The sequence below is a fragment of the Bidens hawaiensis genome, unplaced genomic scaffold (genome assembly GCF_021521415.1).
Source record: "Bidens hawaiensis isolate Kalapana, Puna unplaced genomic scaffold, B.hawaiensis_p1.1 tig00013493_1, whole genome shotgun sequence".
NCBI lineage: Eukaryota > Viridiplantae > Streptophyta > Magnoliopsida > Asterales > Asteraceae > Bidens > Bidens hawaiensis.
Window position 1 is genome coordinate 194,566 of NW_027492143.1, and position 24,516 is coordinate 219,081.

Consider the following 24,516-nt stretch of genomic DNA (forward strand, 5'->3'; position numbering starts at 1 on the left):
GAGCTGAGAAGCTCCAAGCAGAGCTCAGTGAGAACCGAGCCAGTGCCAACAGCGCCTTCGTGAAGCGCGGGCATGAGCTTCAGGCGGCGCGGGAGAAGCTGCAGGCGGCGGAGGCGGACGCGGCCAAGTACGCCCGCCGAGCGCGCGACTTGGAGCTGGAGGCGGAGGCGCGTGACCAAGCTCTTGTCCAGTCCATCACTGAAAAATCATCACTGGAGAGTGAGGTTGCGCGCCTGAAGAGGGAGCTGGCGGCCGCGCAGGCCGATAAAGATGAAGCCCTGGCGACGGCAGCGTCTAGCCAGGAGGCACTTGATGCTGCGCGGGCGGAAAAAGAAGAAATCTTGGCGGCAGCAGCGTCCGACAAAGAGGAGCTGAAAAAGACTAAGGAAACTGTTGAGTTATTAAACTCTCAGGTTCCTGCCCTCGAGACGTCTGTTGCTGGCCTCGCGCAGGATCGCCAATGGCTGATCTCACAGGGCATGACTCGTTGCGCTTACGCGATGAAATACTCAAGCGAGTTTCAGGCCCTGGTGATGGATTGCAACGCTGCCGCGCGCTTGGTGGGCCGAGCTGAAGGGTTCACGGATGGTTATGAATATGGCATGTTGAAGAAGAACCCATCCGAGTACCCTTATCAGAGCGACGCGGCCTGCGCGGAAATGGCCGCGATGGGGGAGAAATATATGAATACTCCCATTCCCATCCTTGCGCAGGTATTTTAACCTCAATGAGATTACCTTGACTTATTTTCTAAGTCTTTTTGTACTCATATTTTTGCTTATGATTTGCAGATATCCGCGCTTGCTGACCAGCCCGATCTCGTCGCGCTAAAGAAATTACTTGACGAGTGCGAAGGGGCTGGCGGCGGCGATGATGGCGCGGCGAATGCTGGCGTTGCTAGCGGCTCTGGCGTGGCCAAAGGATCCGCTCCTGCCACTGTCGCGCTCGAAGACTCCATTCAAGATGAACAACTTGACTATGGTCAGTTTGGAGATGAGAGGAGCAGGCTGCGCCAGATGCTGAGGGCGAGGATGAGGATGATGAAGAGGCTGATGCCAACGTGGAGACTTGAGAAGCCCTTCATTTTTTTTTTTATTTGTAGTTTGTATCTCATCTTGTAAACTTGTAAATTTCAACGCTTTGGAATGAAATTTTGATTTTCCCTTCTTCGCATCTTGCGCATTCCCCATTGATCTCTTTATATCGCATGTTTTCTTGTTGAATATAAGATATGCTTGCACGTTGGAATAAGAACAAGGTTGTAAGGAATTTATTATACTTAACCCTTGTCATATTGTAAGTGATTTTGCCACATCTTGATTATGTTGACACGTGTGTTGGCGTTTTCATTATTCCTCTTTTGCGCGACGTTATCGCGCGTGTATGGAATTATGAGTTTTTTAGCCTTACGCGCCAATGTGTTACTCAGATATCCATTACAATTTTATGCGCGACCTCGACCTGAGACCTTAACAACTATGTTTTGGCATTCGCTTTGCCTTAGTTGTGCTTAGGTATTTATGGTCAGTCTGCGCAGCATGTAGGATGGATGTTGTGAGTGATTTGAGCTAAGGCTCACATTATTGGGCTAAGGCCCTGAGCTAAGGCTCATATTATTGGGCTAAGGCCCTGACGTTTTAGAGTTAAGACTCTTTAACGCGTTTGAGCTTGAAGCTCGCGCATGTATGTTTTACTTCGTTTTATTTCGTTTTGATGTCAATACAATGTTATCATATTGCTCAAAATCAATAAAGGGAAGTGTGAAACATGTATGCAAAAGGTGATAGAATTGGGCTAAGGCCCTGACGTTTTAGAGTTAAGACTCGTTAACGCGTTTGAGCTTGAAGCTCGCGCATGTATGTTTTACTTCGTTTTTATTTCGTTTTGATGTCAATACAATGTTGTCATATTGCTCAAAACTAATAAAGGGAAGTGTGAAACATGTATGCAAAAGGTGATAGAATCCACATTAAGAGAAAATAGCGCGTATCATCATTCATAATGGCTTATCAAGCCTTGATTACAAACTTGACAATTTTTACATGAAACATTTTCTAAGCTGTGCCGCGTTCCATGCGCGCGGGATCTTCTTTCCATTCAAATCTTTTAAGGCGTATGCGCCTTTTCCCAATTCTTCCAAGACTTGATATGGTCCCTCCCAATTGGGGGACATTTTTCCCGGGGGTATCGCGCGGCTTGCTTCATTGTTTCGAAGGACAAAATCATCTTTCTTGAAGTGGCATTCTTTCACGCGCTGGTTGTAATATTTTTCCAGCTTTTTCTTGTACTTGGCTTCACTGATGATAGCCGCCTCTCTGCGCCCTTCAAGTAAGTTGAGATCCAACCTTCTTTCGCGCTCGTTATCAATCTTGCTCATCATGAGCACTCTATGGGATGGGCATCCAACTTCGGCTGGAATCATTGCCTCTGTCACACCCCGACTAGGTAGTTGCGGAAGCGTAATACGGGAATGTAACAGATAACACTGGTATCAACAACATTGTTTATAAAGAAAATTCAACAGCTAATTTACATCATATTACATGGGTAGGTACTATGTTTACAAACTAGGTGAAAAACACATAACCGGTTTGCGAGCTTCTTAAACAGTATTATATCAGCGTCTATTCACAGCTATTCAACTTGTCTTTCTAACACCAAGCACGTAAGCAAATCATTCCACTTTTGCTTTACCTGAAAAGCATGTTAAAACGGGTCAACTACGTCTAGTTGGTGAGTTTCAAGTTTCACGAGTTTCAATGAAATCAGTACACGAGTTCGTAAAGTTTACAGTGTGTATGAATATATGTCTGTGTATGATGCATTATACTAAGCCACAAGTGAAACCGAAACGAGCTATACTGCATGGCCTCTCCTGCCCATGCACTCCTGTTGGCATTTAACAGCCAATTTTGCCCCATGTATGTACTATGTCTAACACCACATAGCAGTATGTAAATATATAATGACAATGTGCAACTGGTTTTACATATGTTCCGGCTTACCCCACCGGCTCTGTCACAGTTGGGTTTGTCAAACCGATAGTACTATCCACACGCCACCGGCACGAAGTTAATCACTTGTGTTTGTGGGGACTTGTCAAGTGTTAGTACTTAGATAATCCACATCATCACACGTTTTCAAGTATATCAGTATATGTAAACATGCTTTTCACCCCAAAAGTTCGTAAAACAGTTTAGAAAGTGGGGGTCGTGAAACTCACCTTATCGTAGTTCGCACAGAAATCACGTATCAAATAGTCAGATGTCTCGTTTATAGCCTGATTCCTATAAACGGTATCGTATCGTTAATACTAGTACAGTGTTCAAGCTAAGTTGGGCTGTATAGATAATCTGGGTATAGCTGTTAGGTCCAGAACATGACCATAGTCTTAGATTGTGACGTTGTGTACTATGAAATGTTTAAAATTGGATTTGGCTCAGTTTCACCGTTTTCCGAGCCTAGCTCAGTTGATCGTTTATACGTTTCGGGATTAGGTAAGATCACATAAAACTTAAGTAAATATATTGATTGATAAAATAAGTTGATTTATGAAAGAATTTTAAAGTTTCGGTGTCTGGTTTGATTGCAGGGTTCGTTTCCGTTTTTACACGGTTTTGATTATACAAAACGCGCACAATTCACCCGAATTGTCCGGAATTCTCGTAAAAAGTTCGTTTTTATCAATATCATTCAAAAATATGATATTTGACCACTTTTGACATTTTGACATACCAGTCAGTCCGTTAAACACAAAACTGTCGGTTTCGTTAAAACAATTATAATTTAAATCTTTGATAAATCATAACTAAATATGTAATTATATATAAATTATGTAAATTTTTGTAAAAATACATTAAGACATGGAGAATTTTATAAAAATATTTCCAGAAATTTTATGATTAATTATTTATTTATAAAAATTCATTTAATAGGTTATAATCGTGTAATAAATGGCCCGTTTATATCAAACGACCTACGAAAAATCCGATAATTTTTACCAATGGCATTAATGTGATTACATAGCCCCTGCAAAATTTCCAGAACCTAACTCTTTTGACAAAATGCCTTTTTGTGCGTTTTTCGGCTGTTAAAACTCAGTTAAACCATGGCTGCACAAACCATACTTAGACATTTCCAATGATTCCCAAACTTTACCAGTGATCTTACCATCCCATATCAAGCTCCAAAACCAAGTTTCATAATTTTTCAATATGTTTTGCTATTTTTCCCAAATAAACGCCCATAAACGGGAATAAATTCACCAAATATTCTCCGTTTATCGAAAAATTACCAAATTTGAACAGGGACTCATTTATATGATCCCTTATGTCCCTGCAAATTTTCACAAGCTAAAAACAAGCACGTCACAACCTAATACTAAACAGCCCCTAAACGAGTATTACGGGTTTACCTTGTCGGTTTTTGGTGAATTTTGTTAGCTTAAACGTCTTTCCGGGTCTCGGGTTGCAAACTCAGTATATCTACATATCATATAACATCAAACCAAGCATAAATCATCCATGTAACAGCCTTAAAAATTAGGGTTTCGGTTTTGGATTCAAACCGAACTTTCTAACCGTAAAAACGTTGTATTCATGTTCTAATCCGCGTTTTTGACCAAAAAAAAGTATATGTTCCTGGTTTGTAAACATGTTTAACATCAAAACATAATTTTACTTGATTTTTAGGGTTTTTGGATGGTTAAACATGTTTAACACTAATCAAAACATGTTTATATGTTAATCATATGGATCAAACTTTGTTAAAACTTGTTAGAATTGAATCTTACCTTAGGGTTTTTGAAAGGAGTTGATAGAGCAGAGGTTGGGAGCTGCTATGGACTTCAAATGGTTTGTATGTTAAAATGAATAAACAAGCTTGTGGTGTAAGCTTTATAAAAAAAAAACATGTGGGGGAGTTAAGGGCTGGCCGATCGGAATTATGGATGGGGCCTTAATGGGCTGTTTTGGCCCATTAAACTATACACACAAGCCCAAACATGAAAAGCCCACTTTAAATTTAGTTCGGGTCCGGTTTTTCGCAAGAAAATTAATTCGGGTGTGAGAAATAACGTAAAAACGTGTGTTTTTCAGCTTATTTTTGTAAAATAAGAAAAACGTACTGAATCGTTGTAAAATTCTAAAATATTTTCACGGATGGCTTAGAACATGTCATATAAGTGTTTTATAAATCTTTTTCGGCTTAACGGATGCTACAATGCTTGTTTTGATATTAACGATTGCGTTTAAGCTTATAGCGTATCGATAAACGAAACCTTTTTCGTTTAAAGAGTTTTAAACGTACCGAGGCCTAAATATCAATATGTTAGCCTCTATAACATATATATAACTCGTATATGACCCCTCAGTATGTATACGGGTCATAATTAGTATCGGTCGGTTACTCGTTTAAGCACTACGAATTAACCGATTTATCGTTTTCTTGTTACGTAAAGAATATAGTGTACCTCGTTTTGTCATGAATGTCACATTCTCCCCCCGTTAAGAAATTTCGTCCCCGAAATTTAATGTGTCATCGGTTTTCTAGGGAACAGGTGTGGGTATTTCTTTCGGAATTCGTCCTTTCGTTCCCAAGTATATTCGGGTCCTTGTTTTGAATTCCACCGAACTTTTACCAAAGAAATTTTGTTGTGTCGTAACTGTTTGGTTTTCCCGTCTACAATTTTTACCGGTTCCTCTACGAAGTTGAGTTTTTCGTTGATCTGAACATCTTCCAGTGGTACTATTGTCGTTTCATCAGTCAAACACTTTTTCAGATTCGATACATGAAACACGTCGTGAATAGTACTCAGTTCTAAGGGTAGTTTTAATCGGTAAGCTACGGGACCAATTTTTGCGATAATCTCAAAAGGTCCGATGTATCTCGGGGCTAGTTTACCAGTCTTTCCAAATCTTATAACACCCTTCCATGGCGATACTTTTAAAAATACCTTATCCCCTATTTCAAAAGATAACGGTTTTCTGCGAACATCGGCATAACTCTTTTGTCGATCACGGGCAGCTTTCAATTTTTGCTTAATCTGGTGAATTTTATCGGTGGTTTCCTGAATTAAATCGGATCTTGAAATTTGAGTCTCACCCACTTCTGTCCAACATAGTGGTGATCTACATTTTCGCCCGTATAGAGCTTCATAAGGTGCTGCTTGTATACTACTGTGATAACTGTTATTGTAAGAGAATTCAATGAGCGGGAGGTGTTGATCCCAATTCCCTTTGAAGTCCAGTACACAAGCACGAAGTAAATCTTCTAAGGTTTGGATGGTTCGTTCAGATTGACCATCGGTTTGGGGATGGTAAGCTGTACTTAGGTCGATTCGGGTTCCCAAGGCTTCTTGTACTGCTTGCCAGAAATGTGAAGTAAAGTGACTGTCTCGATCGGAAATAATCGAAAGAGGTACTCCGTGTCGAGATACTATTTCATCGATGTAAATTTGAGCGAGTTTTTCGGTGGTGTAATTGTTACGGATAGGAATAAAGTGTGCGGATTTGGTTAATCGGTCCACAATTACCCAAATTGCGTTGTGTCCTCGAGAGGTTTTAGGAAGGTGTGTCACAAAGTCCATGGTAATTTGTTCCCATTTCCATTGTGGGATTTCGGGTTGTTGTAACATTCCCGAAGGTTTTTGATATTCTGCCTTTACCCTTGCACATGTTGCACATTTACTTACATACACGGCTATATCCTTTTTCATACCAGGCCACCAGTAAAATTCTTTGACATCCTTATACATCTTATCAGCACCTGGATGAATAGAATATTTGGATTTGTGTGCTTCATCAAGTATCAGCTTTCGGAGTTTATGAAGTGTTGGAATCCAGACCCGGTTTTTGTAATAATATACTTCATCGGTTTTCTTCTCAAAATTCTTTTCATTTCCATGTAGTTCTTCTTTTTCTAGCTGATCTGCCTTCAAGGCCTCATCTTGTGCAATGCGAACTTGTTCGGTTAGGCTACTTTGAACAATCATTCCGAGTGCTCGTACCCTTAATGGTCTGATTCTGTCTTTTCGGCTTAAAGCATCAGCTACTACGTTAGCCTTACCCGGATGGTATTTAATCTCACAATCATAATCATTTAACAGTTCTACCCATCTCCTTTGTCTCATGTTTAGCTCTTTCTGATCGAATATGTGTTGTAGGCTTTTGTGATCAGTATAGTTGATACATTTAGTGCCATACAAGTAATGTCTCCAAATCTTCAATGCAAAGATAACTGCTCCTAATTCCAAATCATGGGTCGTATAATTCTTTTCATGTACTTTTAGTTGTCGGGAAGCATATGCTATTACTTTCTTTCTTTGCATCAGTACGCATCCTAAACCTTTACGAGATGCGTCACAGTATACCACCAATTCATCAGTTCCATCTGGAAGGCTTAATATTGGAGCCTCACATAACTTCTGTTTTAACACTTGGAAGGCCATTTCTTGTTCTTCTCCCCATTCATATGCTCGATCTTTTTGAGTTAGGAGGGTTAAAGGTTGTGCAATACTTGAAAAGCTTTCAATGAATCTTCTATAATACCCGGCTAGTCCTAAGAACTGACGAATTTCTCTTGGTGACTTAGGCACTTGCCAATTCTTAATGGCCTCAATTTTACTTGGGTCTACTTGGATCCCTTGATGGTTCACAATGTGTCCCAAAAACTGTACTTCTTGCAGCCAAAACTCACATTTGGACAACTTTGCGTATAACTTCTCTTGCCTCAATAATTTTAAGATTTCCCGCAAATGTTGTTCGTGTTCCTCCTTACTTCTCGAATATATCAAAATGTCATCGATAAACACTATCACGAACTTGTCAAGATAAGGTTTGCAAACTCGGTTCATGAGATCCATAAACACTGCAGGTGCATTTGTCAACCCAAACGGCATAACCAAAAACTCATAGTGACCATACCGAGTTCGGAAGGCTGTTTTTGGTACGTCTTCTTCCTGAATTCTCACTTGATGATAACCAGATCTAAGATCAATTTTTGAAAAAATATTTCGCACCTTGGAGCTGATCAAACAAGTCATCAATTCGAGGTAAGGGGTATCTATTCTTTACAGTCACTTTATTCAATTCCCGATAATCAATACACATTCGAAAACTCCCATCTTTCTTCTTTACAAACAACACTGGTGCTCCCCACGGTGAGTAACTAGGGCGAATAAAACCCCTGTCCAGTAATTCTTGTAACTGGTTGGACAGTTCTTGCATTTCAGAAGGTGCAAGTCGATAAGGTGCCTTAGCAATGGGTGCTGCTCCCGGTATCAAGTCAATACGGAATTCAACTTGTCGGGTCGGTGGTAAACCAGGCAACTCATCGGGGAATACGTCTGAATACTCGTGTACCACTGGGATGTCTTCCATTCGTTTTTCCTCGGGTTTCTTAACTGTTACGCTCGCCAAGTATAAAGTACAACCTTGGCGTAAATATCTCAATGCCTTAAGTTGAGATATGAGAGGCAGTACCGTACCAGATTTCTCACCTTGAACAATTATAGCCTCATCATTCGGAAGAGGTATTCTAACGGTCTTATCCTTACAGACAATTTCAACTTTATACTTAGATAGCCAGTCCATACCGACTATAACATCGAAACTTCCCAATTCCACTGGAAGTAAATCAATAAGGAATGGGTGGTCGTTTAGGATAAGGGAACAGTCTCGGACTATTCGGTTAACAAGTATAGACTTACCGTTAGCGAGTTCTATAGTATATGGTTTTGTTAGTTCACTAACCGGCATATTTTCTAAAGGTAAGAAATTAACAGATACGAAACTTCTATCGGCGCCCGTGTCAAACAAAACTGAAGCATACTGACCCGAAACTAAGAATGTACCTGTCACCACATTCGGATCTTGACGCGCTTCACCCGGTCCTAATACAAACGCGCGTCCCTTAGCTGTGTTTGAGGTTGATGCTTGTGCTTGGTTCTGCCTTCTCACTGTACTCGGGTTCAAATTGGGGCAGTATCTCCGAAAATGTCCCGTACTGCCACATTTATAACATGTATGAGGGTTCATTGTAGATGGAGTTTGCTGATTAGATTGTTGTCGGATTGGTTGGTGACTAGGTGTTTGTGAACGACGGGGTTGGGTTGTTTGAAACTGTCGGTTTGGAGTATTCATTATTGTTCTACCACTTGGGGTATTATGCCCAATATTTCCGCTTCTCTGACATATGATCGTTCGACAATTTCCAGTATGATGAAAATTACACTTTCCACACTTCGGAAATGACCCCTTGTATGTATCATGTTTCATGTCGAAACTGGTCATAGCATAGTCCTGAGTTGTAGGGCATAATCGTTTATTCTGAGATTTCACTTTTGTTCTAGAGGTATAACTAGTTCGTTTCAAACTGGATGATTCTCCTGGACCTCTTAATACACCATTTCTTGTAAGGTCAAAAGTAACGATGCTGGCTTGTAACACGGCACTCTCTAAAGTTGGGTGGGCTGCGGAACAGACTATACTTCTCACAGCTGGGGTTAGTCCCCAAATATAACGCTCAATGCGCTTGGATTCCGGAATAATTGACCATGGTACCAAACGAGTCAATTCAACGAAACGATTTATGTAACTTCGATGATCAGTGCCTCTCATTTCCAAATTCCAAAGTTCGTGTTCTAATTTCAGGATCTCATCTCTTGGGCTAAATTGTTCTAACATGAGGGTTTTTAATTCAGCCCATGACATACGATTAATGGCATCTTGTCCCCTTATTTGGACTATCGTGTTCCACCACATCAGCGCTTGGTCTAGGAACATACTGGTAACAAATTTGACCACGCGGTTCGGTGGACACTTACTGATATTAATTTCTAATTCGATGTCTTCTATCCATTCGACCAGTCCACCAGGTCCTTCAATACCCTTAAACTCAATCGATTTATATGATGGAAATTGTTTGTATGAGTACTCCTGACGCGGGGGTCCTCGGTTATTATTATTATTATTAGTTGTATTAACAACCGGTACAGGGTTCGGGATATTATCAGGGTGCACAACAGGTTCTGGGTTCCCAGTGACATTCATAGTTGGGAGAGTGTTATTATTATTTATGACATTATCAGTATTCACCGGGGTAGTAACACCCGGGGCTACATTAGTGTCCGGCGGAGGTGTATTAACAGTGGCCGTGGTGGTGCTCGTAGGTTGATTAACAGTATTGTTAGCACGTATGCCTGCAGTGACTTGTGTTACAATTGTTGGTATCACTGCTTGTAGTTGACGAGCAATCATTGCGGCCACTTCCGCCTCAGACGAAGTGTTTGTTTTCTTCGGGGCCATTCTATAGAATAATCAATATCGTTTCACTATGATCAACACAACTTTACGATATTACACTTTCACAACACATAACTATGCCAAAGAAAACACGTTTGTATTAATTATAATCATTATTGTACATATGCATCCAAAATTAGCGCATAGGCTTAACCTGGTATAGGCCAGCGCTTGTATATGCGTATCAAAATTTGTCACTAAGTGACATGTAGACTTAACCCGATAAGGGCCAGTGCTTGAGATAGTACTAAACCACAAACAACTCCCAAGTCAGCCCAACATGCTGTAACAAAATGCTGCTTGGGATATCAAAAGACTATATACATAAGATCAGACTACGATGTCCTATCCATTCTTTGCGACATGGAACCACAACCAAACAACAGCAGCCACTAGGGCCGCATTAACCGCTAAACACGCCCCCAGTAGTATCATCGCTCGATCCTGACGCCCGTGGCTGTGAGCACTGGATCTTTGTACAATTCTGATTTCCTGCTGCATATACCTCATGTGATCATACATATCATGTCTATGCTGGTTTAGGCTATTTATCGTATGTGAGTGTTCTAAGAGCTGATCAGTTGCTAAACCAAACCATGCTGAATCAGAATGACGAGGTGGCTCGAGTACCGGGGCGGGTAAACCCCAAGTAGGAATAGGTATCTCTGTTACCCGGACACGCGATGTTTCTCCCCTATGGTACGTAGATCGAGGTGGGAAAGGAGTGTGCTCAGGTGGACGCACTGAAATACGAGCGGTCTGACGGTTTCTAATAGTGGGTGGGGGTACTGGTGCATGCTGTACAGGTGGAGTAGGGGATCTGGGTGCTCTAACAGGTGAACGATAAGCACTAGTAGCTCCCTGTTCTACTACATTCCTAGGGGATTCCCTAGGGGGATAGGTGTCACAACGATAACCCGATAAGTCGGGTTGATCCGCGGGTACCTCACGTGAAATTACCGCAGCTGCACCTTCTTCTATTTCCTCTGGCTCCTCCTCAGTTTCTTCTTCCGGATCCTCCTCCTCCTCTTCAGGCCTTGTTGGTAGGGTATTAGGTAAACGATCAGTAGTTCTTGACATATTCCTGCACAATTGTTAGTGATAAGAATAATATCCTTCTATATTAATCATAGTAAGATACGTGCAGGTATTTATACACATAAGCACAAATAATCGTTTATATACACAGATATTTATTTATTATAATATTTTATACACATATGTTGCTGTTTTTACCTACTCGATTGTTTATCGACTTCTTCTCGAATTTCCTCGTACAAAAAAGTCCGTTATTACGTTCCGGACCATAATAACCCACTTGTCCATTCGCGTTCATCACGAGAATCATTCGTGTATATTATTTAATATTATTTTATTCCCAGAGTTCATCGAGCCTACGGTTATCTTAGGGTATCCTAAGGGACATCCTAATTCTTTATAACCAATGGCTCTGATACCAACTTCTGTCACACCCCGACTAGGTAGTTACGGAAGCGTAATACGGGAATGTAACAGATAACACTGGTATCAACAACATTGTTTATAAAGAAAATTCAACAGCTAATTTACATCATATTACATGGGTAGGTACTATGTTTACAAACTAGGTGAAAAACACATAACCGGTTTGCGAGCTTCTTAAACAGTATTATATCAGCGTCTATTCACAGCTATTCAACTTGTCTTTCTAACACCAAGCACGTAAGCAAATCATTCCACTTTTACTTTACCTGAAAAGCATGTTAAAACGGGTCAACTACGTCTAGTTGGTGAGTTTCAAGTTTCACGAGTTTCAATGAAATCAGTACACGAGTTCGTAAAGTTTACAGTGTGTATGAATATATGTCTGTGTATGATGCATTATACTAAGCCACAAGTGAAACCGAAACGAGCTATACTGCATGGCCTCTCCTGCCCATGCACTCCTGTTGGCATTTAACAACCAATTTTGCCCCATGTATGTACTATGTCTAACACCACATAGCAGTATGTAAATATATAATGACAATGTGCAACTGGTTTTACATATGTTCCGGCTTACCCCACCGGCTCTGTCACAGTTGGGTTTGTCAAACCGATAGTACTATCCACGCGCCACCGGCACGAAGTTAATCACTTGTGTTTGTGGGGACTTGTCAAGTGTTAGTACTTAGATAATCCACATCATCACACATTTTCAAGTATATCAGTATATGTAAACATGCTTTTCACCCCAAAAGTTCGTAAAACAGTTTAGAAAGTGGGGGTCGTGAAACTCACCTTATCGTAGTTCGCACAGAAATCACGTATCAAATAGTCAGATGTCTCGTTTATAGCCTGATTCCTATAAACGGTATCGTATCGTTAATACTAGTACAGTGTTCAAGCTAAGTCGGGCTGTATAGATAATCTGGGTATAGCTGTTAGGTCCAGAACATGACCATAGTCTTAGATTGTGACGTTGTGTACTATGAAATGTTTAAAATTGGATTTGGCTCAGTTTCACCGTTTTCCGAGCCTAGCTCAGTTGATCGTTTATACGTTTCGGGATTAGGTAAGATCACATAAAACTTAAGTAAATATATTGATTGATAAAATAAGTTGATTTATGAAAGAATTTTAAAGTTTCGGTGTCTGGTTTGATTGCAGGGTTCGTTTCCGTTTTTACACGGTTTTGATTATACAAAACGCGCACAATTCACCCGAATTGTCCGGAATTCTCGTAAAAAGTTCGTTTTTATCAATATCATTCAAAAATATGATATTTGACCACTTTTGACATTTTGACATACCAGTCAGTCCGTTAAACACAAAACTGTCGGTTTCGTTAAAACAATTATAATTTAAATCTTTGATAAATCATAACTAAATATGTAATTATATATAAATTATGTAAATTTTTGTAAAAATACATTAAGACATGGAGAATTTTATAAAAATATTTCCAGAAATTTTATGATTAATTATTTATTTATAAAAATTCATTTAATAGGTTATAATCGTGTAATAAATGGCCCGTTTATATCAAACGACCTCCGAAAAATCCGATAATTTTTACCAATGGCCTTAATGTGATTACATAGCCCCTGCAAAATTTCCAGAACCTAACTCTTTTGACAAAATGCCTTTTTGTGCGTTTTTCGGCTGTTAAAACTCAGTTAAACCATGGCTGCACAAACCATACTTAGACATTTCCAATGATTCCCAAACTTTACCAGTGATCTTACCATCCCATATCAAGCTCCAAAACCAAGTTTCATAATTTTTCAATATGTTTTGCTATTTTTTCCCAAATAAACGCCCATAAACGGGAATAAATTCACCAAATATTCTCCGTTTATCGAAAAATTACCAAATTTGAACAGGGACTCATTTATATGATCCCTTATGTCCCTGCAAATTTTCACAAGCTAAAAACAAGCACGTCACAACCTAATACTAAACAGCCCCTAAACGAGTATTACGGGTTTACCTTGTCGGTTTTTGGTGAATTTTGTTAGCTTAAACGTCTTTCCGGGTCTCGGGTTGCAAACTCAGTATATCTACATATCATATAACATCAAACCAAGCATAAATCATCCATGTAACAGCCTTAAAAATTAGGGTTTCGGTTTTGGATTCAAACCGAACTTTCTAACCGTAAAAACGTTGTATTCATGTTCTAATCCGCGTTTTTGACCAAAAAAAAGTATATGTTCCTGGTTTGTAAACATGTTTAACATCAAAACATAATTTTACTTGATTTTTAGGGTTTTTGGATGGTTAAACATGTTTAACACTAATCAAAACATGTTTATATGTTAATCATATGGATCAAACTTTGTTAAAACTTGTTAGAATTGAATCTTACCTTAGGGTTTTTGAAAGGAGTTGATAGAGCAGAGGTTGGGAGCTGCTATGGACTTCAAATGGTTTGTATGTTAAAATGAATAAACAAGCTTGTGGTGTAAGCTTTATAAAAAAAAAACATGTGGGGGAGTTAAGGGCTGGCCGATCGGAACTATGGATGGGGCCTTAATGGGCTGTTTTGGCCCATTAAACTATACACACAAGCCCAAACATGAAAAGCCCACTTTAAATTTAGTTCGGGTCCGGTTTTTCGCAAGAAAATTAATTCGGGTGTGAGAAATAACGTAAAAACGTGTGTTTTTCAGCTTATTTTTGTAAAATAAGAAAAACGTACTGACTCGTTGTAAAATTCCAAAATATTTTCACGGATGGCTTAGAACATGTCATATAAGTGTTTTATAAATCTTTTTCGGCTTAACGGATGCTACAATGCTTGTTTTGATATTAACGATTGCGTTTAAGCTTATAGCGTATCGATAAACGAAACCTTTTTCGTTTAAAGAGTTTTAAACGTACCGAGGCCTAAATATCAATATGTTAGCCTCTATAACATATATATAACTCGTATATGACCCCTCAGTATGTATACGGGTCATAATTAGTATCGGTCGGTTACTCGTTTAAGCACTACGAATTAACCGATTTATCGTTTTCTTGTTACGTAAAGAATATAGTGTACCTCGTTTTGTCATGAATGTCACAGCCTCTGTTCCATAGGTTAGGCTGAACGGGGATTCGCCATTGCTGGTTTTGCTTAATGTCCTGTGTGCCCACAGGACATTAGGTAGCTCTTCGACCCAAGAATGGGATTCTCCCTCCAACCTTTTCTTCAGCCCATTTAACAAGCTTTGGTTCGCGCGTTCCACTTGTCCATTCCCCTGAGGGTGATAAACAGAAGTGAAAATTTGGTTGATGCGCAATTCCTTGAGCCAGCTGGATATCTTCTTGTCAGTGAATTGCTTGCCATTATCGCTCACAATTTCCATGGGCAAGCCAAAACGGCATATGATGTGGCTCCAGATAAACTGCTTCATCACTTCGGCTGTGATTTTTGCTAGTGGCTTGGCTTCAACCCATTTTGTGAAATAGTCTACTGCCACTACCAAAAATTTTACTCGCCCAGGCGCTTGCGGTAGAGGACCCACAATGTCGATTGCCCATTTGTGGAAAGGCCATGCAGAGGTCACTGGAATCAAATTGTTCTTTGGCCGCATGGTGTTTGGCGCATAGCTCTGACATGCTTTGCATTTTTAGATCTCTTTTAAAGCGTCCAAGTACATGCCTGGCCAATAGTAGCCTGCGCTCATTGCCTTGGCAACCACCATGCGCGGGCCAGCATGAATTCCACAGATTCCTTCGTGTATCTCTCTGATCACATAGCTTGCTTCCTCAGCATCTAGGCATTTCATGAGCGGCCCAAGTTAAGAGCGTCGATATAATGTACCGTCAAGCAGTTCATAGTTCTGCGCCTTGTGTCTTATCTTCCTCGCTTGCGCGCGATCATCTGGTACCTTTCCCTCCTTCAAGAATTCCATTATTGGAGTTATCCATGATGAAGGGGTTGTGTGAGTTACCAGGACAGACTTCGCTACCACCGACGGGTTGCTCATTACTTCTACCCTGACATCTTTGCCAAAGTGATCAAAACTGGTTGATGCCATCTTACTCAGCGCTTCTGCAGATTTGTTTTCACTGCGCGGAATATGAATGATTCTGAAGCAGTCAAATTGCTCTATGAGCTTTTTCGCCTGCTCTAGATATAGAGGCATGGTGTTCTCCTTGGCATCATAAAGGCCATTGACCTGTGCTGCTACCAAGTATGAATCAACATGAGCCTCTAGCTGTCTAACCCCGAATTTGTGCGCGATGCACAGGCCAGCCAGCAGGGCTTCATACTTAGCCTCATTGTTGGTGCTCTTGAAGTCCAACCTGATGGCGTAAGTATATTCATGATTCTCTGGATCCACCAGTTTGAGACCTGCGCCGGAACCTTCATTGTTTGAAGCTCCGTCAGTGAACAATCTCCAAACATTTTCTTCATCATTGGCTCGTGGAGGGTCTACCTCGCGCTGAGCCTCTTCAATTCTTCCTTCTGGGACTTCTGCAATGAAATCAGCCAAGACTTGTCCCTTTATTGCTGGACGGGGCTTATAGGAGATCGTGTGCTCTCCTAATTCCACCGCCCACTTTGTCAGCCTTCCTGAGAGCGCGGGGCGCCGCAAGACTTGCTGGATGTTGTAACCAGTCAGAACTTCAATGGGATGACCATTGAAATATCTATGAAGCTTGCGCGACGCGTGTGTTAGTGATAAAACTAACTTTTCCATGATGGAGTAGCGCGTCTCAGGATCTGTCAGCACCCGACTCACATAGTATATTGGCGTTTGGATTCCCTTGCGATCCACCAATAATACTGCGCCGATGGCGCGCTCTCCTGCTGATAGGTATAATGTCAAAGTTTCACCAGGAAGAGGAGCTGTGAGCGCGGGCAGATTTATCAAACATTCTTTAATTTCACTGAAAGCCTGCTCGGCCTCAGGAGTCCATTTGAACTGACTTTTCTTTAAGCAGTTTCTCAATGTATTGACAAATGGGGTAGATTTGGTTGCATGGTTCGCTAGGAACCTGTTGATTGATACCAATCTACCATTCAGCTTCTGAACTTCTTTCATGGTGGATGGCGAGGGCATGTCAAGGATGGCCTCCACCTTCTCAGGGTTCACCTTGAAACCATCCTTGGTGACCATTACACCTAGAAATTTTCCTTCTAGTACGCCGAAAGTACATTTGCTCGGGTTGAGCTTCATGTTAACTTCCTTTAGGCGCCCAAGTGTTTCTTCGATGTCTTTGAGCATTTGCTTTTCCTCCCTGCTCTTGATCACCAAATCATCCACATAGACTTCTAGGTTTCTTCCGATTTGCTCGCTGAAAACGGCATCCATAAGTCTTTGTTAGGTGGCGCCCGCATTCTTCAAACTAAAGGGCATTTTTGTGTAGCAAAAAACACCCTTGTCGGTTCTAAATGCGGTCTTGTCCTCATCTTGTGGTGCCATTTGAATCTGGTGATAGCCTTTGTAGGCATCCAGAAAACATTTTAGCTTGAATGGCGCCACGGAGTCCACCTTTGCATCGATGTTTGGTAGTGGGTAACAATCCTTTGGGTATGCTTTGTTGAGGTCCTTGAAGTCAATGCACATCCTCCATGACCCGTTACTTTTCTTTACCATCACAGGATTGGCTACCCATGTCTGGTATCGTATCGGGCGGATGATGTTTGCGCGCAATAGGTCCTCAACCTGTTCATTCATGGCCCTCGCCTTTTCATCCCCCATGATTCTCTTCTTTTGAGCAATTGGCTCTACAGACTTGAAGGTGTTTAGAGAATGCTGCGCCAGGTGTCGCGGAACCCCAGTCATATCAGAGTGTTGCCACGCGAAGACCGACATATATGCTGTGAGCAACCTTTTCATTCTCAACCTCGTGTCGTCTGATATCGTAGCGCCAATTGTGATTTTTTGCTCGGGGAATTTCGGGTTGAGAATCCATTCCTCTGGCGCGTTTTCTGCCATTGGAATTTTCATTCTCCCCTCCCGCGGAGTACTTGTCACTGCGCACAAATGATCTCGGTATACAAAAGTTACACCTGTTGGTGTTGGGAACCCCAAGGCGCCGTGCGCTGGCGACGGTATGGCGTTGAATTGGGCAATCGTTCCCCTACCCAAGATCATATTGTGGCAAGAAGTGGTGGGCAAGACCAAGAAGTTAACAACTTCGGCGCGCTTGTGTTTCTCATCCCCCATAGTTAGCTCAAATTGTATTTGACCTAGGGGATGAATGATTTCATTGGAAACACCAGAGATCGGCGCATTCACAATTTCAAGCCTTGCTTGGTCTGCCGGATCCAGTTTCCTGAAACATTGCTCATACATTATGTCTGATTCGCTACCAGTGTCCACCAGGACTTTTGACACTTCGTAATGAGCAATGTGTGTAGTGATGACCAGAGGACTGCTAATTGAAGGGCCTCCCCTGATTCTTGGGAAGATTACTTGTTGCTCGCGCCAATCTCCTTGGATTTGCGCGCTTCTTTTTCTTGACGTTTGCCCTTGCCTTCCTCCCTCGGCTACACAGATTCTTTTGTACTTTTTGCTGGCTGAGGCTCCTGATTGTTCATCTTCTGGTCTTGAGTTTTTCACATCCTTCTCAATTGCATCCTTCAAGTGGTGGCATGCATCAGTGTTGTGTCCTGTGGATTTGTGAAACTCACAGTACTTGCCACTGTCTGGTGGTCCCTTGTAGTGTAGTGGCTTGGGGCTTTTGAATTGGACATTCTCAGTGCTTAACACCTGTGAAGGCGTTTTAGTGAGGGGAGTCCATATTCTTGGCAGAGGTCTGTTAGAATCTCTGCCGCCTTCCCTCTTGTCACCCTCCCCACGATTACGAACATCTTTTTGGGGCTGGGGTGAGCTTGGTTGCGCCTGCTTTTCTGCGGAAGAAAAACTGGTTGGTTGCAACCTGGACCATACAGAGTTCTGCTTGCCCCTCTTTTCTTTGCTGCGCGGTGACTCAGCTTGATGCGCTCTTTCTCTTGCCCTATCTTGGGCAATTTGTTTTTCATTTCTCGCGAAAACTCGCAATGCTTCCATTAACTTGGCCCACGTGGTGGGCATGCCATCTCTGCTTACGAGAGCCCGGCGGAGTTGATCACTGCGCGCGCCTTGTATAAAGGCCACGCGCAGGAGTTGCTCAGTTATACCTCCGTTTGCCAGAGACTCCTGATTGAAACGAGTGATGTAGTCTTCAATCGTTTCATCATTCCTGCGCACGCAGTGCATGATGTCATCTGGGTCGCGCGTGTGTCTGCGCTGCTGCACGAAGTGGGCTTGGAACTTTTCCAATAGTTCCTCGAACCCATCGATTTGCCCAGTCGGCAAGCTCTCGAACCAGACACGCGCCGCGCCCGTTAGGCAGCGAGCAAACATGTGACACCATGTTGGCATCGTCCAGCTCTCTAGGTTTCCCGTGTTGTAAAAACCTTGCAAGAAATCGTCTGGATCTGTTGTGCCGTCATACTTGCCCAGACCACTTGGCATCTTGGTTTTGTGCTGGATGGGCGCCTTAGCGATGCGCTCAGTGAACTTTGAATGTTTCACCAAGATGGCTGGTCTGTACGGTGTGGTTACGTCCACTTGCCCTCTAACTGGTGGGCTGTACGGCATGTGCAGATCCAGATCGGCTCTGGCTCCAGGCGCCATGTTCACAGGCGCGCGGAGCTGTGAGCCTCCTGCATGAGTATCTCGCGTCTTCCTCATGCTGTGCACTTCTTCATCACTGAACTCAGTATGTGCAGTGTGAACAGAATGTCCTTCTTCTGGCGCGCGCGGCCTTTTTGTTCCATGAACAGTTTGCTTATCAAGCGCTTGCCTTTGTGTTAAGTCGGCTAGCTTTTTCTGCATGACCATCTCATTATACTTGTCCATTAGACGCCGCTGCTCATTTATGAGCCATTCTTTAGGATCATTTGTTTCATCTTCTGGACCCATTGGTCCTTTTTGTTTTGCGCCGGCAAGATTTTGTAACGTGAGATCGTCTGGAGGAGTTTCAGTCTGGCCGTGAGGAGTTGTGATGAAGGGACGGTTACTGGTGGTGCGCGTAGAATCACGCAGCCCCCTCAGAAACTGTTGTCCCTCATTAACATCCTCACGTTCAATATCCTCCAGAACTTGATCAACGTTATGAACGCCAGAAACCATGGTGATTTTTTTTATATATAGATCTGATGAGATCTGATTGCCGTTGTAACAGTGGATGGCGCCAATGAAGGAACGTGGATCGACTCACTGGTAGACGATCTACTTTCCTCGGGTGTGATTATACTATTTCACCGATGGTTTTCTTGGATCTGGGTTCTTCCACCTACAAAATGAACAGCACCGTTAACTTACCCCTCAGAAAGGGACAGAGGGGTCCTCTTTGGGGCAACCCTCCGGTGTGAGAATAAGTATTTGTGGAGAAGATAATAATATGTGAGTAAGGAAATCTGAGAGTATTGCTTAATAGCTGAATACTCTGTGTGATTGTGCTACTGGATGTAACTGTCTGTGATTGAATGTGATTGAATATGATTGAATGTGATATGAATGTGTTACTGTCTGTAACTGTGAATGATTGAGTGTCTCTCCTTGTGGAGTTGATGCTGTATTTATAGTGCTAGGGTTTCCACTGATTGGGCTCAGCCTTGTTGGCCTCCTCCAATTGCTCTGCGCCACGTGTCCTCTGGGACACCTGGTGCTTTCTCATTGGTTATAATCACGTGGTAGCACATGTGTTATGCTGAGTTGTCCACCTTTCATTTGGCAGCTGTCAACATCAGCATATTCTTATTCCTTAAAAAGATACCTTCTGGAAGGTTGTCTGACGTGCACAATCAAGGTTGCCCTAATCCTGATTTGGATAAGGACGAGGTTGATTATGTGCATGTGTGATATGCGCCAATCCTGAGGATGCGCGAGTATTCTCACGCGCAGATGTTTCATGCGCAGATGTGATATGCACGAGCATGTGATATGCGCCGCGCGCTGATGCGCCGCGCGCATATGTGATATGCGAGCATATGTGTGCCTGGGCATATGATGCCTGAGCAAGTGAGGTGCCTGGGCATATGATGCCTGAGCATGTGATGCATGAGCATATGTGATATGCGCCATGCGCATAGGTTTTGGCTTTGTGACTTCGTAATGTCTTGATTTCAAGCCTCTTGTCTGTAATTTTGTGGGTTGACCCGCCTCGCTCGGTGTTGAGGCGGGTACATACCTCTTCATATACGGAATTCAGTCTTCTGTTTTATCACTTTACCTTTTAGCTTCACTGTTTTAAAAAATCTTCATTTGAATGCATTATGATAAATTCAACTTGTTATTCTTGGAACAGGTTCTTAATTCACTCAAGATTCTAGATCTTTCTTACTCTAAAAATCTTGTTAGCATTTGCAATCTCATCCGACTCCCTAAACTTGACGAGTTATACCTTAGAAGTTGTACCAGTTTGACATACATTTGTAAAACCATAAGTGACTCAAGAATCTTTTTTACTTGAACTTGACCGGGTGCACTAAACTATGGAAGTCGAATCCGATATTTAATTCTGGAGAGATACCAGAACAGCCTTTGTTTTCCTTACCCCAATCATTATCTGTAATGGGTTTAGCTGGCAGTTCATTTGAGATGTTGCCCACTCACATTTACCTTAAAATGCTCAGATTACTTGACTTGACTTCTTGTCCAAACCTCAAGTCTCTCCCATGTCTCCCAAGTATGCTTGAAAGGGTTGTATGTGAATTGGTGTTCATCACTGAAGAATATAACATTCCAATCAGGTCGGTTTACACTGCAGGTGTTTGATTATGAAGGTTGTTTCAAATTGTGTGAGATTCAAGGACTCTTTAAGTTAGCGTCCATCGCAGAAGTTGATGAAGAAGATCTAAAATTTACGCAGTGGATTAAAGCATTTCAATATCGTAAGGTGGACCTGGTTGGTGATGTCATTACTAAAGACAGAACTTTTAATACACAGGTTCTCTCTCTCTCTCTCTCAAATTACAGAATTTTGTGTAGCGGTTCTTCCAGGAAGTAACAATATATTGTAATTGAATTAAGTATGAATGGAAATAAGAATTGATCACAAACTGATGTAATGTTAATTATAATAATCATAGGCGGTCTGTTTTGAATGATTACATCGACACAACTATAAATAGGTGCAACTGTTCTTGGTAACCGTCTCATGAACAGACGCGTCGTTTAAACCTAACGACACTAATAACATAGTAACCGGGCTTTTTTTAGTAACAGTCTGGCCAGTTACAAACATTTGACACAACATAGGCTTTTAAACAAGCTTAGCCCATAGTCTTGGCCCATTAAACAAATAAGCATAGCATATGCAGCACGCTGATTATAAACGTGACAAGATCAGGAGATTAAACATCTAATATTTTGTGTGTGGAATATAAATATATAGATGTTGTATGAATATGGCATAAGGAGCACCTTTCTGCAAGGCGTAACTGATCAAAGCATGGCGACACATGAGTATACGTCATCATTCGATAACTTTTCATTTCATGTGCCTTTGCATCCAAAGAAGCATAGGATCCAAGGATTATATGTAAAAGTCATATACAGATCATTAGGTGAGAATACAAATACCGAGCCGCCTCCTTTGTTCGCCACGATCAGTAACAGAAGCAAGGGTGTTACCTGGGTATACAACCCTGTGGTGTATTGCAAACCCAGAGTAGATGAAGATGCCATATGGTTAAGTTATTGGCCAATTGGCGACACATTAGACGCTGGTGATGAAGTTCATGTGGATATCATTGTGAAGGAAGGAACAATATCAACAAGTGGGTTTGGTGTGAGCGTTGTGTATATGGATGCTGGTGAAGCAGAGAAAGAAGAAGAAAAGAGTGAAATGATGAAAAGCCAAGAAGTGATTGAAGGAGATCTGTCTTTATTCGAGGTCAAAGGAGGTTTTTATCTTTGCCGCCGTGATTTCTACAGGTCGATGATCCATGCTATTTTTTTAGTTGACGATATTCGGATTACAGGTTGGATGAATTGATCATGCTTGCTTTATAGTAGATATTAATTAAGCTAGCTGAAAATAATGATGTCACTCATTGTCATAGATTCAACAAGATGGAGAACACATCATCTTCATCATCTTTTAACAGACGTCTATGAGGAGATGAATGATGTTCGGAACCCTGATCGTCGCGTACGTGTACACCTTTATTTTTGTTATTGTCATCCCCGTCATTTATGTGATACAAACAATGTTTTTACTACTTAGCAAATTATTTTCATAAAAAAATTGTGTATTTCAGTTTCATTTTGTTTACTTTTGTGGTTCTTATTATTATATCCTTTGTTAATCAATGGTTATATTTGACAGAAAATTGAAGTAACATTGGGTGTGAGCTTTATAAGTGATGATGAAACGTGCAAGATCAAGAATGTGGTATCTAGTGTTGAGGGTGTAGAATCTGTTTCCACTCACAAAGAGATAGGAAGACTGATTGTTTGCGGAAGTTTTGATCCCTCGGCAGTGGTGAAGTGTCTGAGGGAATTTAAGAAGATGGCTCAGATCATAAGCATTTATCCATTATGAGCACATGATGAATTCTTTAATCTATCACAAGTTTAGGAAGTTGTTTAGTTGCTATTGTTGAGTTAATTGGCTGGATTATGGGTTGGCACGTTATCGAGTCACTGGTGACAGGTATCGTGTCATCCATCAGATAAAATAACTTGGAGAAAATATGTAAATAATTGAAGAGCTGCAGTTTTATGTACCCCATTTGTTTGTTCAAGAGTCAAGACCTATACTGACCAGAACTGATTCTTATTTCTAATAACATGTTCAAAGTCTACTACCAACACAATTTTTACATTTCTAACCAACAAAATAAAGATACATATCAAACTCAAATACCCACTAACGAGGCCAATTCTTGGCACACATCGATGCCTCAACCCTTTTCGGCCCTCAGCAAACACACTCGTACTCGACACACAAACAGTTCAAATATATCGAGCCATTTTTGATAGTTTCGGATGCTTAACCTTATTCAACTTCCACCGCCCGATAACATCAAATTCATGAACACAGGTAAAAGAGATTCTTCTAGGTACTGGTCAAACTCTGACTTTGACTGTTGACTTATAGTCTCCATGAAATGCAAATCGAAATCAGTCAACCCAAGCCCATTACAACGACCGATTGTGACATCGAAATACACATCCTCTATTTTCACATTTCCATTTTCACAACCTCTTTTTATTCACGAACCCCTTGTGACATCTCATAAGTTGAATTCCAATGAGTTCGATCATGATTGCTAAAGCTTTTGTATTCAAAACCTCAAGTCGTTGCTTGAGGTTTATAAACGTCTCCACTAATAGAACAATCACCATATTAACACGCCACCCTAGAGAGAGACAGGTCTCACTGAACCAGCAGCTTGGAGTCACATGTCACTATCTTAACCCGACCCACGTTTTCTTGGCATTCATCATACATGAACACAGCATATTGAAGAAAGAAGGTCCACATGTTGTCACAGAATCTGTACGTGTGCAGATGCCCCTGTTTATGTTCTATAGGATTGTAATTCCTTGCTTGATTTCATTGATAATCGACTCTATATATACAATAACCGAATCCCGTAATTTATGGGAACAAATCCTATCTCTATACAATGAGATCATTATCAATATTTTCACAATATGTTACATAAATATATGGATACTATTATACCCCCGCAGTCGAAGCTGGAGGTTCTCGGAGGCTGAGACTGGATCGAAAGTCTTCGAACAATGCCTTC

General features: G+C 41.4%; 1 protein-coding gene across 4 annotated transcripts in view; it reads left to right on the forward strand.

Annotated features, from left to right (window-relative positions):
- The window catches only part of LOC143544179 (disease resistance protein L6-like), a 304,085-nt gene that overhangs the window by 173,500 nt on the left and 106,069 nt on the right, over positions 1-24,516 (forward strand). The window contains exons 2-4 of one of the 4 annotated variants that reach the window (XM_077036332.1): positions 22,149-22,737; positions 22,819-22,907; positions 23,085-23,612. In XM_077036332.1, coding sequence (XP_076892447.1) covers positions 22,149-22,737; positions 22,819-22,907; positions 23,085-23,300 — 894 coding nt within the window. In that variant the 3' untranslated portion in view covers positions 23,301-23,612. Of the gene's footprint in view, positions 1-20,963; positions 22,033-22,148; positions 22,738-22,818; positions 22,908-23,084; positions 23,613-24,516 lie in introns of those variants that run through there. The other 3 variants (XR_013137206.1, XR_013137204.1, XM_077036331.1) reach the window with 3 other exon arrangements.